The sequence below is a fragment of the Castanea sativa genome, chromosome 8 (assembly GCF_040712315.1).
Source record: "Castanea sativa cultivar Marrone di Chiusa Pesio chromosome 8, ASM4071231v1".
In the NCBI taxonomy this organism is placed as follows: Eukaryota; Viridiplantae; Streptophyta; class Magnoliopsida; order Fagales; family Fagaceae; genus Castanea; species Castanea sativa.
In genome coordinates, this window is record NC_134020.1 from 43,563,753 (window position 1) to 43,583,677 (window position 19,925).

Consider the following 19,925-nt stretch of genomic DNA (forward strand, 5'->3'; position numbering starts at 1 on the left):
GTACCTTTTTATTTAATCAACACTATAAGTTTTATTCAAGAACAAAACAAAGCAGAGGAAAAGTCAAGTTTAAGGTATAGAATAAAAGATTAAATTAAGAAGAGTAAGGTTATAAAAAAACAAAAAAACAAAGAAGGATTCTAGTCTTTCTAGATAAGCATTGTGGAATAAATGATTAGGTGGGTCTTACTAAAAAAACAAAGAAGGATTCTAGTCTTTCTAGATAAGCATTGGGGAAAACATGATTAGGTGGGTCTTACTCTTACATGGAAGTATATTTGATGAACTTGAAATCCAAGTGCTAATCTAGTATTAAGTCACCATATCTATAGTGTCGGCTCAATGGTATAAGCCATTGATGTGGCCGCTTAAGGCTCCGAGTGAAAAAAAGGTCCCTAAATTTTAACCAATAGCAATAATTAAGTCAAAATATTAGCCAATAAATAAAATGATATTTTCTTATCAAATGAAAAACAAATTAAAAAGAGAAAAAAATGCTATGTCCACAACATTTTTCATAACATTTTTACAAAAAATCCTAAATAGCAAATTGTTAAAGGTTGTTATTGACAGCAAAAAAATAATTTTAGTGGTTGGTTCAACTAGAAAACAAAAAACAATTTAACACCTAAGATTTATTATGAAAAATATTCTGAATGTAGCACTTTCAAAAGAAAAAAGAAAAGAAAGAAAGCAATTCACTTAAAAATTCACAACATTTTTTACTATAGTCGAGTTAGCAAACTTTTACTAGTTTTCAATTAGATTCACCACTAACATCACTTTTTTACTTACTACTATCAATCTGCCACATCAACAAATGTAAAAAGTTTTGTCAAATCTTTTTGTGTCTATAAACTTTAAAAAAAAAAAATTCTACGTGGTTCATGTTAATTAATGGTAATTTTATATATGAAACAAGATAACTAATTTTCACCTCAAGCCCCCAAATTCATCAAGCGCCCCTGCATACTTGTTACTAAATTTTGTGGAAATTTGGGGTATTATTTATAGGTTGCTCCTCTGTTTTTGGGGTGGGGTTTCATAATTGAGGTTTCATGTTTATTAGTTTTTTTTTTGATAAGTTCATGTGTATTAATTTATGCAAAAGAAAAAGATCGCTTTTCCATACACAATTAATCCAATCGACAACAAAGGCTGGTTTTAATAGAAAGCAATAGACATGAAACAAAGCATATAACATTAAAAGAAGTAAAGCACTTTGAACCATTTCTTCGGGGTAAGGAGGGAAAAGAATCCACTAGGCAAACTCTTTATAAAACGTACCTTGTAAGTAATTTTGCATAGCTATTCTAAGAGCTTTTTGTGTGTGTTATGCTTTGATATTTGGAGAGGAAGATTAGAATATTAGACGTATTCGTCAGAAATACAAAAAATAGTACCAATTTATACCTTCACAACATGAACAACAAAACTAAAAAGGTCATGGCTAAAAGGGAAAAATGCTCTGTTTTGCTTGATCCATCGTGCCTCCCGTGGGTTTTCTTCACTTGCAAATGGGATGGGACAAGTACATGCCACACGATTAAGTGTCCATTTGAAACAGTTTATTTAGTTAACATTGAATTTTTTTTGCTGAAAGTGTAAAAAAAAGTTAAAAAATAAGCTAAATAGTATAGTGAGACTTATGAATAGTATCAAAAAATGCAGTGAGACTCATGAATAGTAACAAAAATAAACTGAAAGTAGAGATAAGCTGAAAATTTTAGCACATCCTAAACGCACACTAAACCCTTAAATCCAAAACAAATTCATGAATTAAATTAATATCCTTACTAGAATTTTGAAATCCACCCAAAAAGGAATAATAGAAAACATTTTTATTTATTTATTATTTTTCAATAGTCTTAATGCACAAGGGGCCACAACCACTAAATTATAGTAAAGAAGTTATATATGCTTTTTAGATACTACTAAATTAATACATGATGCACAAGGGACCACAACCATGATGCCCAAGGGCACAAGGTAGGTTTCATGGACCTGTGATTCAATCTTGTGGCGGGCAAAAAGTGAAACAATGACCTTAAGTCAAAACTTACTATTTTTGCTCACACAATTAATTTTGAAGAGATAGGATGCTTACTCAACTTTGAATACCCTTAACAAGATGAAAAGATTTAACTGTAGTTGATTGAATTAAATCAGAGTGTAAGTGTACACACATAGATAAGAAACAGCCTTGAAGGGCCTATATTGAGCTCCTCGGGTTTAGTTTGAGGTAGTGATTACAAATGGTTTTATTTCTAAAAAGTGAATCCCCTTCTTCCAAGGGCTTCTCAGCCTTATATAATCAACTAAGGTATATCTGAACCCTACATCTGGAGGGTCAGGGTTCAATTCCTTTGATAATTGTCCCGTCAAGGTCTTACTAGAAGGCTTCCACACTGGATATGAGTTATGCTGACATTATTCAGATGCCATTTTCTCATTAATGCGGTCAGCTAAGTGGATGCAAAGTGTTGAATGCAGACGTGACGAATGCTTTATCTGTTATCTATCCTTTTCCTTTCCTTCTTAGCTTGATGACAAATCTTTCTCCTCATCCTTGGTTTGCACCCTACAACCTTTAGCCTTGGTTCTTGATCTCCCGATGGCATGTCGATATCCTCAGGGTCCTCAGGTGTTATGGTGTTCCTGTACCTATAAAGGGTTACTCATATTTTCCCAAGGATGTTTTGTTAGTGCTTCCCGAGGTTCGTACTCCTGACATTGTCCTTAGTTTATCTGTCTATATTCTTGAATTCTTGTCCTCCCACAAATCCCATCCCACTTAATTGTCATCTCTAGCCATAGCTTCTTGTTTATAAAGACACTTGTTTATATGATAAAATTGGTGTAAGTAGCGGGTACATATAAAAATAATTTTTTTAATTACAATTTTTTTTATTTAATAAAAATTACAAGTTATTATCTTAAGAAAATATAAAAAACAAATTATGAAAAAAAAGTAGTGATAAAAAAATAATTCTAGATTGTCTTTGTATTTGACCAAAAGGCCATTTAAAAATTAAAATCATGATCTTATCAAATAAATAAATATAGAATCATGGTGCCATCGAATTTCACTTTTTCTCTCTTTATTTTTTTGAAAATATAATAATGCGACAAAAGTAATTTTTTTTAACAACTTTTTTACCAACAATGTGAAAATGAGTAATTTTTAGGTATTATCAGAGTATGAAGAATGGTGTTTCTTTATTTTACATTCATGATACAGTCTACTCCTTAAATTTATAATAAGGTTCACAATAAATGTAAGAAGATGAAGTACAATTTTTCCATATTCTGGAAGCACCTAAGAATTTTATCATGATAAGAATATATCATTTTTTTAGAGAGTTTCAACTTATAACATTTGCTCTTAATAATGACACTTTATTATTAGACCAAAACACCAATCAGTTTTTGATGTAAGCAGAGATTGAACCCCAGATCTCTTATACAACCGTTAAAAACTTTGCCAGCTGAGCTAACTAGAACCCACTCAATATGACATATTTGAATTCTCCATTTCTGGGATTGTTTCAAAGTTAAAAGAGTCCTCCCAATGCAGTCCTAGTCGGCTATACAAAAAAGTGAAAAACATTTTACCATCCAATCTGATATACAAGGAATAAAGTGAGCCCACTTCCCAACCAATAAAATCAAAATATTCTCTTAAAAATTTTTAATAAGAAACTTAGGAGAAAGGTACAAGTAAAAATTTGGATACATGAATAATTTCAAATGAAGCATTCTTTTTCTACTTTAGATAAATATGAAGAAGCCATTGAATGATATTCCTTTCCCACCAAAAAAAAAAATTCCTAGTTTCCTACACTTCACTTAAAAGCAAAAAAGTATCAAAGATAATTTATATACATATGAAGTCTTCTAAAGTATAGGATATGCCCACAAATATGAAATGATAGGAGGAATTGAGTACTTAATAAAAAGAAATAGATAGACTTTAAAACAAGTTTACTTAGTGAAAAATGTTTAGGATGCATAACGACAAGGAATATGAAGAAAAAAAAATGTATTGTGCTCTGACTCTCTCAATCTCTCAGCCCTAATTTTGCCAATAGTCAAGAGTTCCTTCCATGCTAAGTCTAATACATATACAAGTTTATACTAAATGATAACTGGTAATTTAAGCCAATAAACGTGGCCTGAAAGTTTCGAACACGTAAGTCCTACTTTTTCAATGGCATTTTCTTCAACATAGATCAAGGTGGTCCAAAAGTTGGGGTATATATAGGACGAATAGAATACAAGAATCATTATTTTAAAACATTTTATTCTGTTTATAATGTTCCCACTTTTTCTCTTTGTTCTTTTCCCACACAGAACTTACGTGTTAAGAGCCTAAAAAGCAAATGAATGTCCAACGACACTAAGCAAAGGATTGTACGGATTTTTGGGGGTCCACTGAAGAGCAGTTTTTTTTTTTTAAACAATTGGTGGGGTCTCCCTTGAGTCCACCAACGACCTAGGAAGTCCTATTTCCCAGATCACGTCACGATTTTCTTTGTACAACATCGCCGCCTAAAATTTATATATCGTGGGTAATGGCTTGGACTTAGGAATTGGATAATTACTGGTTTCTTCTTGGGCACATCGTATGGTAGTTTGGTACTCACCATATATCCAATACAATTTCTTCTCTGTTCCCAATAAACCCACTCTTGACTATTTTACCCCTTTGGTTTTGTCTTAAATTTGCCACCAGAGTAATCAATGCCGGCACTTCCTCTCCATGTTTTAATGGAAAATGTTAACCAGCTGGATAAATTATTTTGTCCACGTGACAACGTGAAGTTCATTATTTTATTAAAATTGTTGAAAGAAAGTAAGTTTTTATTTATTCTTTTTAATCTCAAACTGACTCAATAATGTTAAATAGATCTGAGTCTTTTAGTGAAATGTTAAAAAATGTCGTGGTTCTATTATGATAACTGTATAATTTGTTCTACTATTGTAATTGTAAGGTGTCTCCTTCTCAAAAAAAAAAAAAAAAAAGTATAGTAAGGTGCCGCTAATAAAAAATTGATATAAATTAATGAAATGAGCTAAAAATACTGCTAGGGTAATATATGAAACTAAAAAAAAGTTGACTCTACTAATTCTACTATCTACACTCTATAAAACAGAACCTCGGACATAAAGCGATATTTGAAAACCAATAATTTAAGCCGATATTAATTATTTATTACATTAATTGCACCCACTTTTCAAGGGTATTGAACTGAAAATTCTCTAATTAAAAGACGATTAATAAATTGTTCGGTTCGTCATCCAAAACGACTTGTTATGGGTTAAGTGGTTAACAACTACTCGTCTTCCCCACTCGCGGCATTTCAATGGTTTTTAGCGGTTTTTCAAAATTTTAAAATTGGATTAGTTGAAAAGGTCATTTAAACGTTCACGATAGGATCGAATTGGGTATTAGGATAAGAATTGGAGGGTAAAATTGTCAGAAAAGAAATAAACCCCGCCGTCGCCCAAAAAATTAAATGCTTATTATTATATTTTGATTTTTCCACACGTCTTAAGGCATTTCTTCCCTCTATATTTTCTACCTGACCAATTTTCTTCTTCCCTGCCTCTCCCACTACTATTTTCTCACACTCTCTCTCTCTCTGTTTCGCTCTCTCATTGAAAGTCGTGACACTTCACTGAGTTTTCTCTCTCTCTTGCTCGCTCGCGCACACAATGTCACGACGTGGCGGCGGTAGGCAACCGGACTATCGTCGTGATCAACCGTCGCCGGCGTCTCAACAAGGCAGTGGAAGAGGCAGAGGCGCTGGTGGCGGACGAGGCGACGGCGGTGGACGTGGCGGACGAGGCGACGCTGGTGGACGTGGCGGACGTGGTGACGCTGGTGGACGAGGCGCCGGAGGTAGAGGCGCCGGTGGAGGAGGAGGAGGAGGAGTAGGCCGCGGTGCTGTTCCTTATAGTTTCTCTCCGGTGCCTGCTCCGGTTGTTTCACAACCATCATCGTACGCTCCACCTTCAACTTCGGCTCCTCCTCCGCCTCAGCCTCGGCCTCAGCCTCAGCCTCAGCCTCAGCCTCAGCCATCGTCGTCCACGGTGGCTGAGCTTGCCAGAGGTGTCGAAAGGACAGTCACATTGCAGGAGCGAGCTCAGCCTTCGTCCTCGAAAGCCTTGGTCGTTCCGAGAAGGCCTGGTTACGGAACCGTCGGAAAGAAAATCCAAGTCCGAGCAAATCATTTTCTCGTCGAAGTCGCTGATAGAGATCTCCACCACTACGATGTGAATATCTCATACACAAACTTCGTCTCCTTTTTTTCCTTATTTATTTATTTACATTTTTTCCTTTTATGCCTTTCTTTTTAATGCTCCAAAATTATTTTTCATCATCCTGTTTCATATATTTTATTTTGCTCTTATATTTTAAATCTTCGTTGATTACAATTTATTTTCTTTATTTTTTGTCTTTGAACTTTCGGTTTATTTCAATATTTTTTAAATGTGCGAAGTTGATGTTTGTGTTAATGTAACAATCGGTCCAGAAATGGAGTTTTGTTTCTTCTTCTTTTTCTGTGTTTACTTATCTATTATTTATTTACTGTCGAAGAATCTCGTTTCAGCAAGACTAATAGCACAATGTTGATTTTTAGTCTTTTTTTTTTAAAAATCTGTTGATTAATTTTTTTTTTTCCATTTTTTGTGTTCTTTGACCCTTTGTTTTCAATTTTTTTTTAAGTGTGTGAAGTTGATGCATGTATGAGAGTCAGTGAATGTAAAAATGGAACCATTAATGGAGATATTTTTTTTTACTCTCATTTCAGGACTAATGGCTTTCTGTTGGTAGTAGTTTTTGTTCTTGGGTATTTATCTCAGATTCAATATGTGTAGAATGTAATGCATGTGTATATTTTGTGTTGGTTTAGGTGACTATAGCGCCTGAGATAACTTCAAAGAGTGAATCGGAGTTGATGTTTGTGTTAATGTAACAATCGGTCCATGAATGGAGTTTTGTTTCTTCTTCTTTTTTTGTGTTTATTTATTATTTATTTCTTGTCTAAAAATCTCATTTCAGCAAGAATGATCACACAATGTTGATTTTTAGTCATTAAAATAAAAATCTGTCGATTAATTTTTTTCAAATGTATGTGTTCTTTGACCTTTTGGTTTTCAATTTTTTTTTTGAAGTGTGTGAAGTTGATGCATGTGTGTATTTTTGTTTTTCATTTCCGGACTAACGGCTTTCTGTTGATAGTAATTTTTGTTTTTGGATATTTATTTGAGGATTTAATATGTATTAAATGTAATGCATGTGTATATTTTGTGTTGGTTTAGGTGACTATAACGCCTGAGATAACATCAAAGAAAGTGAATCGGAGTGTAATGACTCAGCTAGACACAATGTACCGAGAGTCACATTTTGGTAACAGAAGGGCTGCTTATGATGGCAGGAAGAGCCTTTATACTGCAGGAGCATTGCCATTTACATCCAAAGAGTTCATTGTCAAGTTACAAAATGAGGACCATCCTACATCTTCATCTTCTGGTTCTGCGAGGTATTGTTCTTTCATTTTCTCATGTTGGGTATTTTCAATTTTGTGGTGGTTTAAATTTTGTCTGATATGAGTTGCCATTGCTCTGTTTGAGGTGCAGAAAAGAACGCCAATTCAAAGTGGCAATTAAGTTCGTTGCTAAGGTTGACTTGCAGCACCTGAAAGAGTTTTTAATCAGTAGGCAGTCAGATGTTCCGCAAGAAACAATTCAAGCTCTTGATGTGGTATTCAGAGCAGAACCATCATTGAAGTAAATTATATATCTACATTTTTCTTGTATTGATATGGATTTTTTTTAAAAAAATTCAAAACTGTGTTAACCTGGTGAAAATTTGCCTATATAGATATACTGTTGTGGGGAGGTCATTTTTTCATCCTAGCTTGGGTACTCAAGGTGAATTGGGTGATGGTATTGAGTTTTGGAGAGGCTACTACCAATCTCTCAGGCCAACACAGATGGGGCTTTCTCTAAATATAGGTATTCCTCATTCTTATCTATGCTTATTCGGTATGTTTCATTCAAAGTTGCACTCGTATTATATTGCTTCTAACATGTGATTGGTTTTGTTGCAGATGTGTCAGCCAGAGCGTTCTACGAACCACTTCGTGTGACTGACTTTCTTGTAAAACATTTCCGTTTTAATCTGTCAAGGCCTCTGTCTGATCAGGACCGTCTTAAGGTTATTTTCTACGCTTTATGATGTGATTGTTGATGAATAAATGTGACTTTTGAATGAAATGTAGATGATGATTGAAGTTAGCTTCCATTGTACCCCAACAAAAAAAAATTGAAAAACATTAAGAGTGTTTATACTCATGTACCCAAAAAAAAAAATTCATATAGTTTTGAGAATTTTGAAATTCACCAAATAGGAATAAGAGAGAACATATTTTTTAATTATTTTTCAATAGTCTTAATGCACAAGGGGCCACAACCACTAAATTAATACATTACTATTCCCAAGGGCACAAGGTAGGTGTCATGCACCTATGATTCAATCCCATCCCACTTAATTGTCATCTCTAATCATAGCTTCTTGAATATAAAGACACATTAATATGGCTTGTTATTATGATAAGATTTTTTTTTGGGAAAAGATATTATGATAGAATTGGTGTAAGTAGTGGGTCCATATAAAAATAATTTATTTCAATTACAATTTTTTATTATTTAATAAAAATTACATTTTATTTTCTACGCTTTATGATGTGATTGTTGATGAATAAATGTGACTTTTGAACAAAATGTAGATGATGATTAAAGTTGGCTTCCATTGTACCCAAAAAAAAAATTGAAAAACATTAAGAGTGTTTAATATGCAACAGTGTAAACATGTACAACCACATATGCTTTCTTCAGATATTCTGTTGGCTATTACTAGAAGTTCTACTCTCAATGGCTTGTTGATGATGTACTTATAAAAAAAAATGGTTTGTTGATGCATAGATTTGCTCCAATGAAGTAATTCTGTTTTGTTTGTGAATTTCAGATTAAAAAGGCTTTGAGAGGAATAAAGGTCGAGATTACTCATACGGAGTATGCAAAAAGTTACAAAGTCAATGGTGTTTCGCCACAACCAGTTAGCCAGACAATGTGAGTAACTAGGGGTGCATTTGTGTAAGGCTTATTGCATTTGCGTTTTCCCTAGTTGCTTTTTTTTTGGTTGGTCCATGGCACTGTTCAAGGACCAGCTAAGTGCTAAAAACGGGTGAACAGTAATTTGTAGCAATAAAAAAAATTTGCCAAAGTGTTTTCAGCAAAAAAATTTTAGTTTTCAGCAAAATAGGCGGCATCCAAACGCAAACTAGGCTTTTGTATTTGTCCTCTTCCATTCTCCCCCTCTTTTGCATCCCTCTTTTATTGGGGTATTTAGTATGTAACCATAACGTTGTATGTAGTGAATATAAATGCCAATTCAGCTAGGTAGACTGTGTTTGCATTGCTCTGTTGTGGTTGTTGCTGGTTTTTTTTTTTTTTGTGAGTTGAATACAAAAATTGAAAAATAAATAGGATTTTATTTAATGAAAATGCCATGGTTTCTTGAAAAATCATAAGTAACTGCCTCCCTCCCCCTTTTTGCCTCTTTTTCTAAATGATATCTTTTATGACGTTTTTTGTTTTGTTCTGTTTATTTGCAAATGCTCTTAGAAACTATCCTTTCTCATGGATTTAAGTTTGCTTATACTGCAAATTGTTTTCTAGTTGTATTAAGTTAGCAATTTAGGTAAAAACAACTTTTTGATAAGAATTTGTTGACTAGTGACTTGTTTATTTGTTGGCTGTTTTTTTTTTTTTTTTTGTGCTTTGAAATTGTCTTCTTCAACTTATGTGCGTTTTTTTTTTAATAAAATTTTTGGACTAATTATTGTTCATTTTCCATCAGGTTTACCCTTGATGACAAGAAAACAAAGACATCAGTTCTTCAATATTTTCGTGACAAATATAACATTGTTCTCCAGTATGCGTTTTTGCCTGCCCTTCAAGCTGGTAGTGATTCAAAACCAGTTTACTTACCGATGGAGGTCTGTGTGATTGCTGCTGGACAGAGATACACTAAGAGATTAAATGAAAAACAAGTAACTAACCTATTAAGAGCAACGTGTCAACGGCCAATTGACAGGGAACGGAGTATCACAGGGGTATGTTAATGTTGTAAATTGGCAATAATTTGTTCATATCTCTTTTGATTGAGCTTGTATGATATCCAATATGGATTTGTTGTTGGTAATTTGGTGATGTATGGTTCTCTTTTATTACAGATGGTAAAGCATAATGATTTTAGTAGAGTTAAGCTTGTACGTGAGGAATTTGGAATTGAAGTACGAGAAGGACTTACAACAGTTGATGCTCGAGTGTTGCCGTCTCCAATGGTAATTTTGTGGTGGTTTGTTTGTTTGAGCTATTTAGTCTATATAATACAGTAAAATTTAATGTCATTTCTGTTTTTGCAGCTGAATTATCATGAAACTGGGAGAGAATCAAGGGAACATCCTAGGATGGGGCAATGGAATATGATAAACAAGGTCAGATGGTGGTTATTTGGTTGTGTAGCTGGTTACTAGATTCTGGTGTATTATAATTGTTCCATTCCTCTGACATTATTTAGCTTGAAAATTCTGTAAAATTGGGTTTAAGTTGGCTTTAGAGCACCGCCCAATGAATAATGGTAGCCCAAAATAAGTGGCAGGTAAATGATTAATCTGGGTGTTTCTCAAGTATCAATGGCCGTCTGCCTGTATAATGTGAATGGCTTTTATTATTCGAAAATGTTATTTAAGTTTGATTAACCTTTATAATTTTGATTTTGTAGAAAATGGTCAACGGTGGTAGAGTGTCATATTGGACGTGTGTGAATTTCTCTACTCGGGTGAACAGAGATTTTCCGTTCCAATTCTGTGAGAAATTGGTCAACATGTGCAACAGCAAAGGAATTGTATGAGTCATATTACCTGGTGTTACATGATGACTTTATTGAATAATGTGTAGATCCTTGCTGAATCTAGATAATTGACTCTAGACATTTTTGCACATTTCACCAGGATTTTTACCGAGACCCTTTGATACCAATACATTCAGCTCATGCTGGTCAAATTGATAGGGCTCTCATGGATATTCACAAGCAATGTGCAGCCAAACTTAAAGAAATTGAGCCAGGAAAACAGCTTCAGCTGTTGATAATTATTTTGCCTGATGCTACTGGGTCATATGGTGAGCAACTCAATCAGTATTCAGATTTTATAATTAGAATTGGGTTCTTTTGCTTAAAATAATTTTTGTTGCTTTTAGGGAAGATTAAACGTATATGTGAAACGGAGCTAGGAATTGTTTCTCAGTGCTGTCAGCCCAAGCAAGCATCAAAACTTAGTATGCAGTACCTGGAAAATTTGGCTCTCAAGATCAATGTGAAGGTTAGTTCTATATGATTTCTGATTGACTAATCTTGTTGAATTCATTGGTGGATTCAAATTTCTAAACTGACAATTGAAAACCTTTATAGGCTGGGGGACGTAACAATGTGTTAACTGATGCTATTCAAAAAAGAATTCCTCTTGTATCTGATCGCCCTACAATTATATTTGGTGCGGATGTGACACATCCACAACCGGGAGAGGACTCTAGCCCTTCAATAGCAGCGGTATGTCATGTAGTTTTTTAACCCCTTTATGACTTTATCATGTTAAATGGTTTAATTGATTGATACAGGTAGTGGCTTCTATGGATTGGCCGGAGGTAACCAAATACAGAGGACTTGTCTCTGCCCAGGATCACCGTGAAGAAATTATCCAGGATCTCTATAAATCAGTGCAGGATCCTCAAAGGGGTTTGGTTCATGGAGGCATGATCAGGTAAGATCATGCATGATTCTTTATTACCTTAGTGGAAGGAAATATTATTTTATTCTCTCATTTTTTCTTTGATTGTGTCACTCCTTTTTCAGAGAACAACTTATTGCTTTCAGAAGAGCAACTGGGCATAGACCCCACAGGATTATTTTCTACAGGTATAATTTATTTTATTGGGCAAAATTGGATTCGTTTATTATATCTATCTGATGTTGTTCTATTTTACTCACAGAGATGGTGTTAGTGAAGGACAATTTAGTCAAGTTCTGCTTTATGAGATGGATGCAATAAGAAAGGTATTATAGCTATTGCTGTGAACTCAGGAGTCATTGAACCGGGGTGCCCTTATTTATCAGATAGGCATTTGTCAGGAGTACAAGGATGAAAAAGATTCGAACTCAACATGACTTGATTGTTGAATATTAGTTTTTTGTTGTCTCTATGTTGACACCTTGGTCTCTAATTTTATAACTGTTTCTTTCAGGCCTGTCTCTCACTAGAGGAAAATTACCTGCCGCCAGTTACTTTTGTTGTTGTTCAAAAAAGACATCATACACGCCTCTTTCCTACAGATAATCAGACGGACAGGAGTGGCAATATCCAACCAGGTTCCCATTTTGTCACCATAGGGTCAATTACAGTTTGTTGATTTTACAACAACTGACTGTGTATTTCTATGTGTAGGTACTGTTGTCGATACGAGGATTTGCCATCCAACTGAATTTGACTTCTACCTTAACAGCCATGCTGGTATACAGGTAAAACTTTGGTTCATTTTAGAATTAAACTTTGAGAACAGTTTGCTTTATTTATAGATGGATTTTGATTTATAAATAGACATACCTTTCTTGTAGAGGAATGATTTGAATTCATTTGTATTGTACTTTCAGGGGACTAGCCGGCCTACACACTATCATGTGTTGTACGATGAGAACAATTTTTCTGCAGATCTCTTACAAGTGCTAACCAATAATTTGTGTTACACGTAATTCCCTTCCAATCCCTGGTTTTTTTTTTTGAATTCCTTTTATGGATTATAAAATCATTTCTGTTGTGTTATTTTGTAACTTGGATCAACTTCCTTTCCAGGTATGCAAGGTGCACTCGATCAGTTTCCATAGGTTTGATATCTTTTGTTTCCTTTTATTTATTTATTTCATTTAAATTGCAATTAGATTGTGCATATGCATGTTTCTCTACTGAATTGATAACTCCTATTGCAGTTCCTCCTGCATATTATGCCCATTTAGCAGCTTTTCGAGCACGCTATTACATTGAGGGTGAAACATCAGATGGTGGTTCTACTGGGGGTGAGAACAGAGCAGAGTTCCGGCCCCTTCCTCTGATCAAGGATAACGTGAAAGATGTCATGTTTTATTGCTGAGATATGTCTTTTGTGGGGTTTTCTTTGGGATGATAATTCTCATAGTTCCCTCTTTTGTTTCTCTTCTGAGATTAGTTAGGCCTTTTGTGGGGTTCCTTTTGGATGACGCTCATAGTTCCCCCTTCTATGTTTCTATCTTTTGTTAATACACTCTTGCGATTGGTGCTTTGGTATAGTTTCCATTGCCCAGAGGCTTTAGGCTTTAATTATCTTTTGGGCATATATATATGTTTGTGAAACTGCTTTCTTTGCCACGAGCCTTTGAACTGTGGTGAGAATGGTATATAATTTCCATAGCAAAGAGAAAAAGTTCAATACTCAATATATTGATGTTGGTGTTACTGTTGGCTTTTACTTGATGCAGTTGAACTGTGGTCATCGAGTTGCCAGAACTGGGAACTTGGGTCAAGTTTCTGGAAATGGCAATTGTGGTAATGCAATGGTCAAGTAATATGTTATGGTTCTGCTAGTTAATTGGGGCAAGAATGGTATTAGCCACTTCAAGGGGATTAGAGAGAGATAGAGAGAAGACTGTAAACATATTATTCATCAAGGAATCTGTTGCAGTGTAGTTCATCCCTTATATCCGTAGGTACACTAACTCACAGTGCAGTGATATTACTCTCACTCCTAACCGCTAATCAAATCTATTAACCAGTGTGGTAGCCTTTAACCCAATAGTAACTAACTAGTAACTATCTGTTACAACCAATTAGCTCACGTGTAATTACAATTCAATTGTAATAGATTCCTAACATTACCCCTCCCATTCAAAGCACCTCGCCTACAAGGTGATGGAAAGAGAGTTGGAGCTGATGAAGGGGTTCCCAAGTGGCATCTTCAGGGGAGTCACCTAAACACTGGACCAACACTTCAGTGATGACCCTAGACCTCAAGAAGTTAGTCCTTTTTTGTAGAACATCATCAGGTTCTGTGATCACTTCACCTGAATCATAAACAGGAAGCAAGGTGGGTAGAGGTGTAACATGCTGGCTTAATTTCAGCTGCAGACAAGATACATGAAATATCGGGTGGATTTTTAACTCGGGGCAAATCCAAATTGTAAGACACTTCCAATTCTCTACAACACCTGAGAAGGCCCAAAATATCTTGGTGATAACTTCCACCTACCCTTGGAAGCCAATGACTGCTGTTTGTAGGGCTGCAACCTTAGAAAAACCCGATCCCCCACTGCAAAGGACCTATCCTTCCTGTGCTTATCAGCTTATGTCTTCATTTGAACTTGAGCAGCAGCCAAATGAACTTTTAAGGTGTCCAAAACAGCTTGCCTCTGACTCAACAAGGAATCCAAAGCATCCACAATCTGTCTGCCCATCTGTTTGAGGGTGATAGGCAGTAGACATGGCCAAAACAGTGCCCTGTAGCCTAAATAACTCAAACCAGAACAAAGAAGTGAAAGTGGTGTATCTGTCACTCATAATGGAAGAAGGCATTCCATGTAGTTTGCAGATGTATTGCATGTAAAGAGAAGCAATCTTAGCTGCACTATATGGATGTGAAACATGAACAAAATGCACATACTTTATTAATCTGTCCACTACCACCAAAATAACCTTAAACCCCATAGACTTAGGAAGGCCCTCCACAAAGTCTAAGCTCACATTAGTCCAAGGTGTAGTAGGGATAGACAATGGTTGATGCAGTCCAGCTGTAGAAAAGGTATCAGACTTGATCCGCTGGCAAGTATCACAATCTCTGACAAACTTCTTGAGGCCAGTCTTCATCCCATGCCAATAATATTCACTTTTGGCTCTCTGATAAGACTTCAAGAGCCCTGAATGGCCCGCCAAGAGGCTACTATGGGCATGATGCAAAAACTGAAGTTTGAGTGAACAAGATGGACCAATGTAGAACCTGCCCTTGTAGAATAACAAACCATTTTGAAAAGTGAAGCCATTAGGTGGAGTACTCGCTTGGACAACAGCAGTGATCTGTTGGACAGACTCATCCAAGGAGTAGCTATCCTTCAACACATCCAACTAAGTGGGGTCGGGGACTGTTGGGAGCATCAAACAACTTGCTTTGGAATCAGGGTTAGAAGCAGACAATATAGAATTGGATCCAAATTTCTGAGACAAAGCATCAGCTACCCTATTATCACTACCCTTTTTATATTCCACCACAAAGGCATATCCCAAAAGTTTAGCAAGCCATTTCTGCTAAGATGCGGTAGCAATCCTCTATTCTAGCAGAAACTTAAGGCCTTGGTGATCAATTTTAACCACAAAAGGTCTTTCATTGTAGAAGCTAAGGCCAGCAATTCAGTTTCATAAGTGGATAAATGGAGGTACTTGTCTTCCAAAGCCTAACTGTGAAAGGCTATAGGTCTCTGATCTTGCATCAGCACCGCCCCTAGAACTCTCCTTAAAGCATCACGCTCAATGACAAATGGCCTAGAAAAATTAGGAAGAGCCAACACAGGGGGTTAAGTCACAGCCTCTTTCAACCTTGTAAAAGCTTCCAAAGCCTTATCACTTCAATGAAAAGAATCCTTCTTAAGGAGATCAATTAAAGGTTGGGCAATGGTCCCATAACCCTTAATGAATTTTCTATAATACCCAATCAACCCTAGAAAACCCTTCACAGCCTTAACAGTATTAGGTAATGGCCATTGGATCATAGCTGGGATTTTCTTGGGGTCTACCTTGACACCCTCTCTAGATATGATATGACCTAAGTACTCAACCTTAGTACAACCAAACACATACTTGGACTGCTTAGCAAATAGCTGGTTTGACAATAACACTTCCAAAATAGTTATGAGATGAGATAAATGAGCATCCATGGACTAACTAAAAACTAAGATATCATCAAAGAACACTAGGACAAATTTCCTCAAATAGGGTCTAAATATAGAGTTCATTAGTGCCTGGAAAGTGGATGGTGCATTAGTCAACCCAAATGACATGACCAAAAACTCATAATGCCCTTCATGAGTTCTAAAAGCAATTTTATGAACATCCTCACTCTTTATCCTAATATGATGATAACCTAACCTTAAGTCTAGCTTTAAGAGAAGATTAAGGCAACTGCCAATTCATCCAGTAACTCATCAACTACTAGAATTGGAAATTTGTTTTTAATAGTAGCTTTATTAAGAGTCCTATAATCTATACACATACGCCAGCTACCATTAGCTTTCCTTACAAGCAAAACAGGTGAAGAAAATGGGTTTTGGCTTGGCTGTATAGACCCTACTTCTAGCAACTCATTCACTATCTTTTCAATTTTAGATTTTTGAAAATGAGGGTACTTGTATGGTCGTTCACAAACAGGCAGGGTCTTTTCCTTAAGGTTGATGTTGTGCTCATAACCTCTGATAGGTGGCAAGCCAGTGGGGACAACAAAGACCTTGGAAAATTCACCCAACAAATCAGCCAGCACTGGTGAAAGATGAGGTTGGACAGAGGAAACATGATCTGTAGCAGTAATCTGCAGCATTAAACCATTCCTTATTGACCCACTGAAAATCTTGTTAGCATAAAAAATGGTTGAGGAAGTAGGCTGCAACCCTTGTAGGAATACTCTCTTACCCAAATACAGAGACTTCATATTCAATAGTTGAAAATCCCAGCTGATTACCCCCAAAGTGCTCAACCATTGGATACCTAAAACTACCTCACAACCTCCCAAATGCAAAACATTAAAATCCAAGACAAACTTATGCCCTTGCAAAGTGATAGTGACCCCATGACAGCTCCATAAAGTCTTAATAATTGTGCCATGAGCTTCTTTAACCTCTATGAGAGGTATCAAGGTGCAAGTGCAGCATTGGTAACACAGATGCATCCAAGAAATTATGGGTGCTCCTGGAATTAATGAGAGACACCACATCATGATTCTGGATTCTTCCTTTTATCCTCATGGTATGTGAAGTAGGATTCCCTACTAATGAATACAATGTGATCTCAGTAGGGTTAACTTCTTTTCTTGAACTAACTTCTTGATTATCTAACAATACTTTATCCTCATTAATCTCCACCAATTGTACCCCTGAAGTTTTAGGTCCCAATTCCATTATCTCTTCCAACAAAAACAATTTAGCTCCTTTACACTTATGCCCCATCTGCCACTTCTCCTCACAATTGTAGCACAACCCTTATTTCCTTCTTTCCTCCATTTGTGCTCCAGTCAACCTTTGTCAAGGAAATTTAGTTCTAGACTCCACTCTAGCTTCCAACTTAGGTGTTCCCAAGACTGAAACTTTACCATTGTCAATTATATTCAGTGAGGGTGATACCGTACCGTACCGGCCGATACGGCCGGTATATATCGTACCGGCCAGTGAACCGGTACAGTACACCTCATGTTTCGTACCGGAAAAAATACCGGTCGTACCGGCCGCATACCGGCCGTACCGGCGAAATCCGGCTGTTTCGGCCGGTAAATGGATACCGGGCTGAAACACGAAATACAAATCTGAGTAAGCCAAGAAAACCCAGCAGAAAGGAGAAAAATGAAAAAAAAAATGCAAAAGGTAACCAGTGAACATATATAAATTCCAAATTTACAACATATATAAACTCAAAAAAAAACAAACACTCCTCGGCAGCGACACTGGTACCGTCCCAATTGCGCCGCTTGCCATGGCCAGTTAACCACGCTGCCAGTGTTCTTGCTAGGAGTCTGTAACGCCACTCCTCAGCGGCAACACTAGTACGCCTCTTTCTCTCTTGCCACTCTGCCATGGCCAATACACCTCTTTCTCTCTTGCTCTACACTAGTTAAGACTTAAGAACTGCTCAACACTGCTGTGAAGCAGTTCACTTTGACCGAACTAGTAAACTTCTTTGAGAGTTGAGAGAGCTGGAGATGGCGGCGGCTCTTTTCACAGAGAATGCAAAATGGGAACTAGTAAACTTCTAGACTAAGGGTTGAAGTGTTGTACAGCTGAAGTGTTGTACAGCTGTTTGGTTTACCCATAAGATAAAAATAAAAAAAAGTGTTGTACAGCTGTAAACTTCTAGACTAAGTTTTATCTTTCTTTATTTTTTTTTATTATAATAAGGTATATTAGTTTTACAACTTTTGTTCCGGTGATTGAATATTCTTTACACAGTACACCACAATTAATAATAATAATAATAATAATATATAATAATGTGATTTATATTAGAATATCTATAAAACATTAAACATACCAATAAAATAATATTTATAACTAAATGTTTGTAAAAAAAAATCATTATAACTTTGTATATTGTATAAAATAGTAAAAAATAGCGGTAAATCCGAAACGGTACACCGGTATTGACCGGTACCCGAAATATATCGTACCACTAGCTAAACCGGTACAGCCTCCGGTACGGTATTGACTTCCTTGATTATATTCCTAATTCCCTTCCTACTACTGGTTAGGTATTCCTCTTGAATTTTTGTCAACCCAAAGGCTTCATTAAGAGTTTTGGGAACTAACATCCTAAATGGTAGTCTTATCTCATCCTTCAACTCAATTTATGTGGAAGTTTGTTTGAGTCTAGTTAGTGAGTGCCTCCATGGGATCATCATAGGCAGTGACACCAAAATGAGTTTGCAGGGCTTTGATGAAGACCTCCCAGCTAGTAAAACCACTTGCTTGCTCTGTATCCTGGAACCAAATAAGAGCTTCTTCCTCAAGATGATACGAAGCCATCATCAGCTTTCAATGCTCAGGATGTTGTGATATGAAAATAATTGGTTAGCTCTATAAACCCAACAAGTTGGGTCTTCTCCATGGAACCTTGGAAAATCCAATTTCAGATTCTTGATAGAATTGAGAGATGAAGACTCTAAATTTCCCCCATTATTGTTGATGAGAAGAGCTTGAGAACTTGAATTTGGAATTTGTTGGCGCTTATCCTCTACTTTAGCAACCCTTTGCATGAACCCAGTAATGGTTTGCAATTGCTTTTGGATTTCTTGTAATGCATGTTCATGATTCTTAGAAACCCTAGCTAAAGCTGCAATTTTCTCTAAATTCTATTTCTCGAAATTTTGTGAATTGGAACGAGTTTCTGTCATGGCGGTGTGGAAGGATCAATGGCTCTGATACCAAATGTTATGGTTCTACTAGTGAATTGGGGCAAGAATGGTATTGGTCACTTCAATGGGACTTAACGTTCACGGAAGATTAGAGAGAGATAGAGAGAAGACTGAGTAAACATACTATTATTTATTCATCAATGAATCTGTTACAGTGTAGTTCATCCCTTATATTCGTAGGTACACTAACTAACTCACAGTGCAGTGATATTACTAACCCTCACTCTTAACCACTAATCAATTTATTAACTAGTGTGGTAACCTTTAACCCAATAGTAACTAACTAGTAACTAATCATCTGTTACAATGAATTAGCTCACATGTGTAATTACAATTCAATTGTAATAGATTCCTATCATAATATTCGCTTTCAGATCCAACTTAGGTCAATATGACCACTTTGCTCAGTAACATGGAGATTTAGGGGTTGTTGAGAAATTCCCCTAGGTAAATTTATTTAAGATAATAAAATGGTTGGGCTTGCGAGCCAATACACATGCAATTGCACACGCACGGATAAAGCATAGGCAATCAAGCCCTGAAGTATAATCCCCAGCAAGAAGGCAGTGGCTCGAATTGAAGGCGTTGTCCTTCGTGAAAAATGGGAT

At 36.1% G+C, this 19,925-nt stretch overlaps 1 protein-coding gene across 1 annotated transcript; it reads left to right on the forward strand.

Annotated features, from left to right (window-relative positions):
• Nucleotides 1-5,593: 5,593 nt before the first annotated feature.
• Nucleotides 5,594-13,616, forward strand: LOC142607726 (protein argonaute 5). The gene is made up of 21 exons (XM_075779329.1): nt 5,594-6,279; nt 7,330-7,550; nt 7,648-7,797; nt 7,892-8,025; nt 8,121-8,227; nt 9,038-9,141; nt 9,932-10,187; nt 10,308-10,418; nt 10,500-10,571; nt 10,859-10,981; nt 11,088-11,256; nt 11,335-11,456; nt 11,546-11,683; nt 11,752-11,894; nt 11,987-12,049; nt 12,124-12,187; nt 12,376-12,499; nt 12,576-12,649; nt 12,782-12,876; nt 12,981-13,012; nt 13,115-13,616. Exons 1-21 carry the CDS (start codon nt 5,719-5,721, stop codon nt 13,273-13,275), a joined length of 3,024 nt encoding a protein of 1,007 aa, XP_075635444.1. The 5' UTR covers nt 5,594-5,718; the 3' UTR covers nt 13,276-13,616.
• The last annotated feature ends 6,309 nt before the right edge of the window (nt 13,617-19,925 follow it).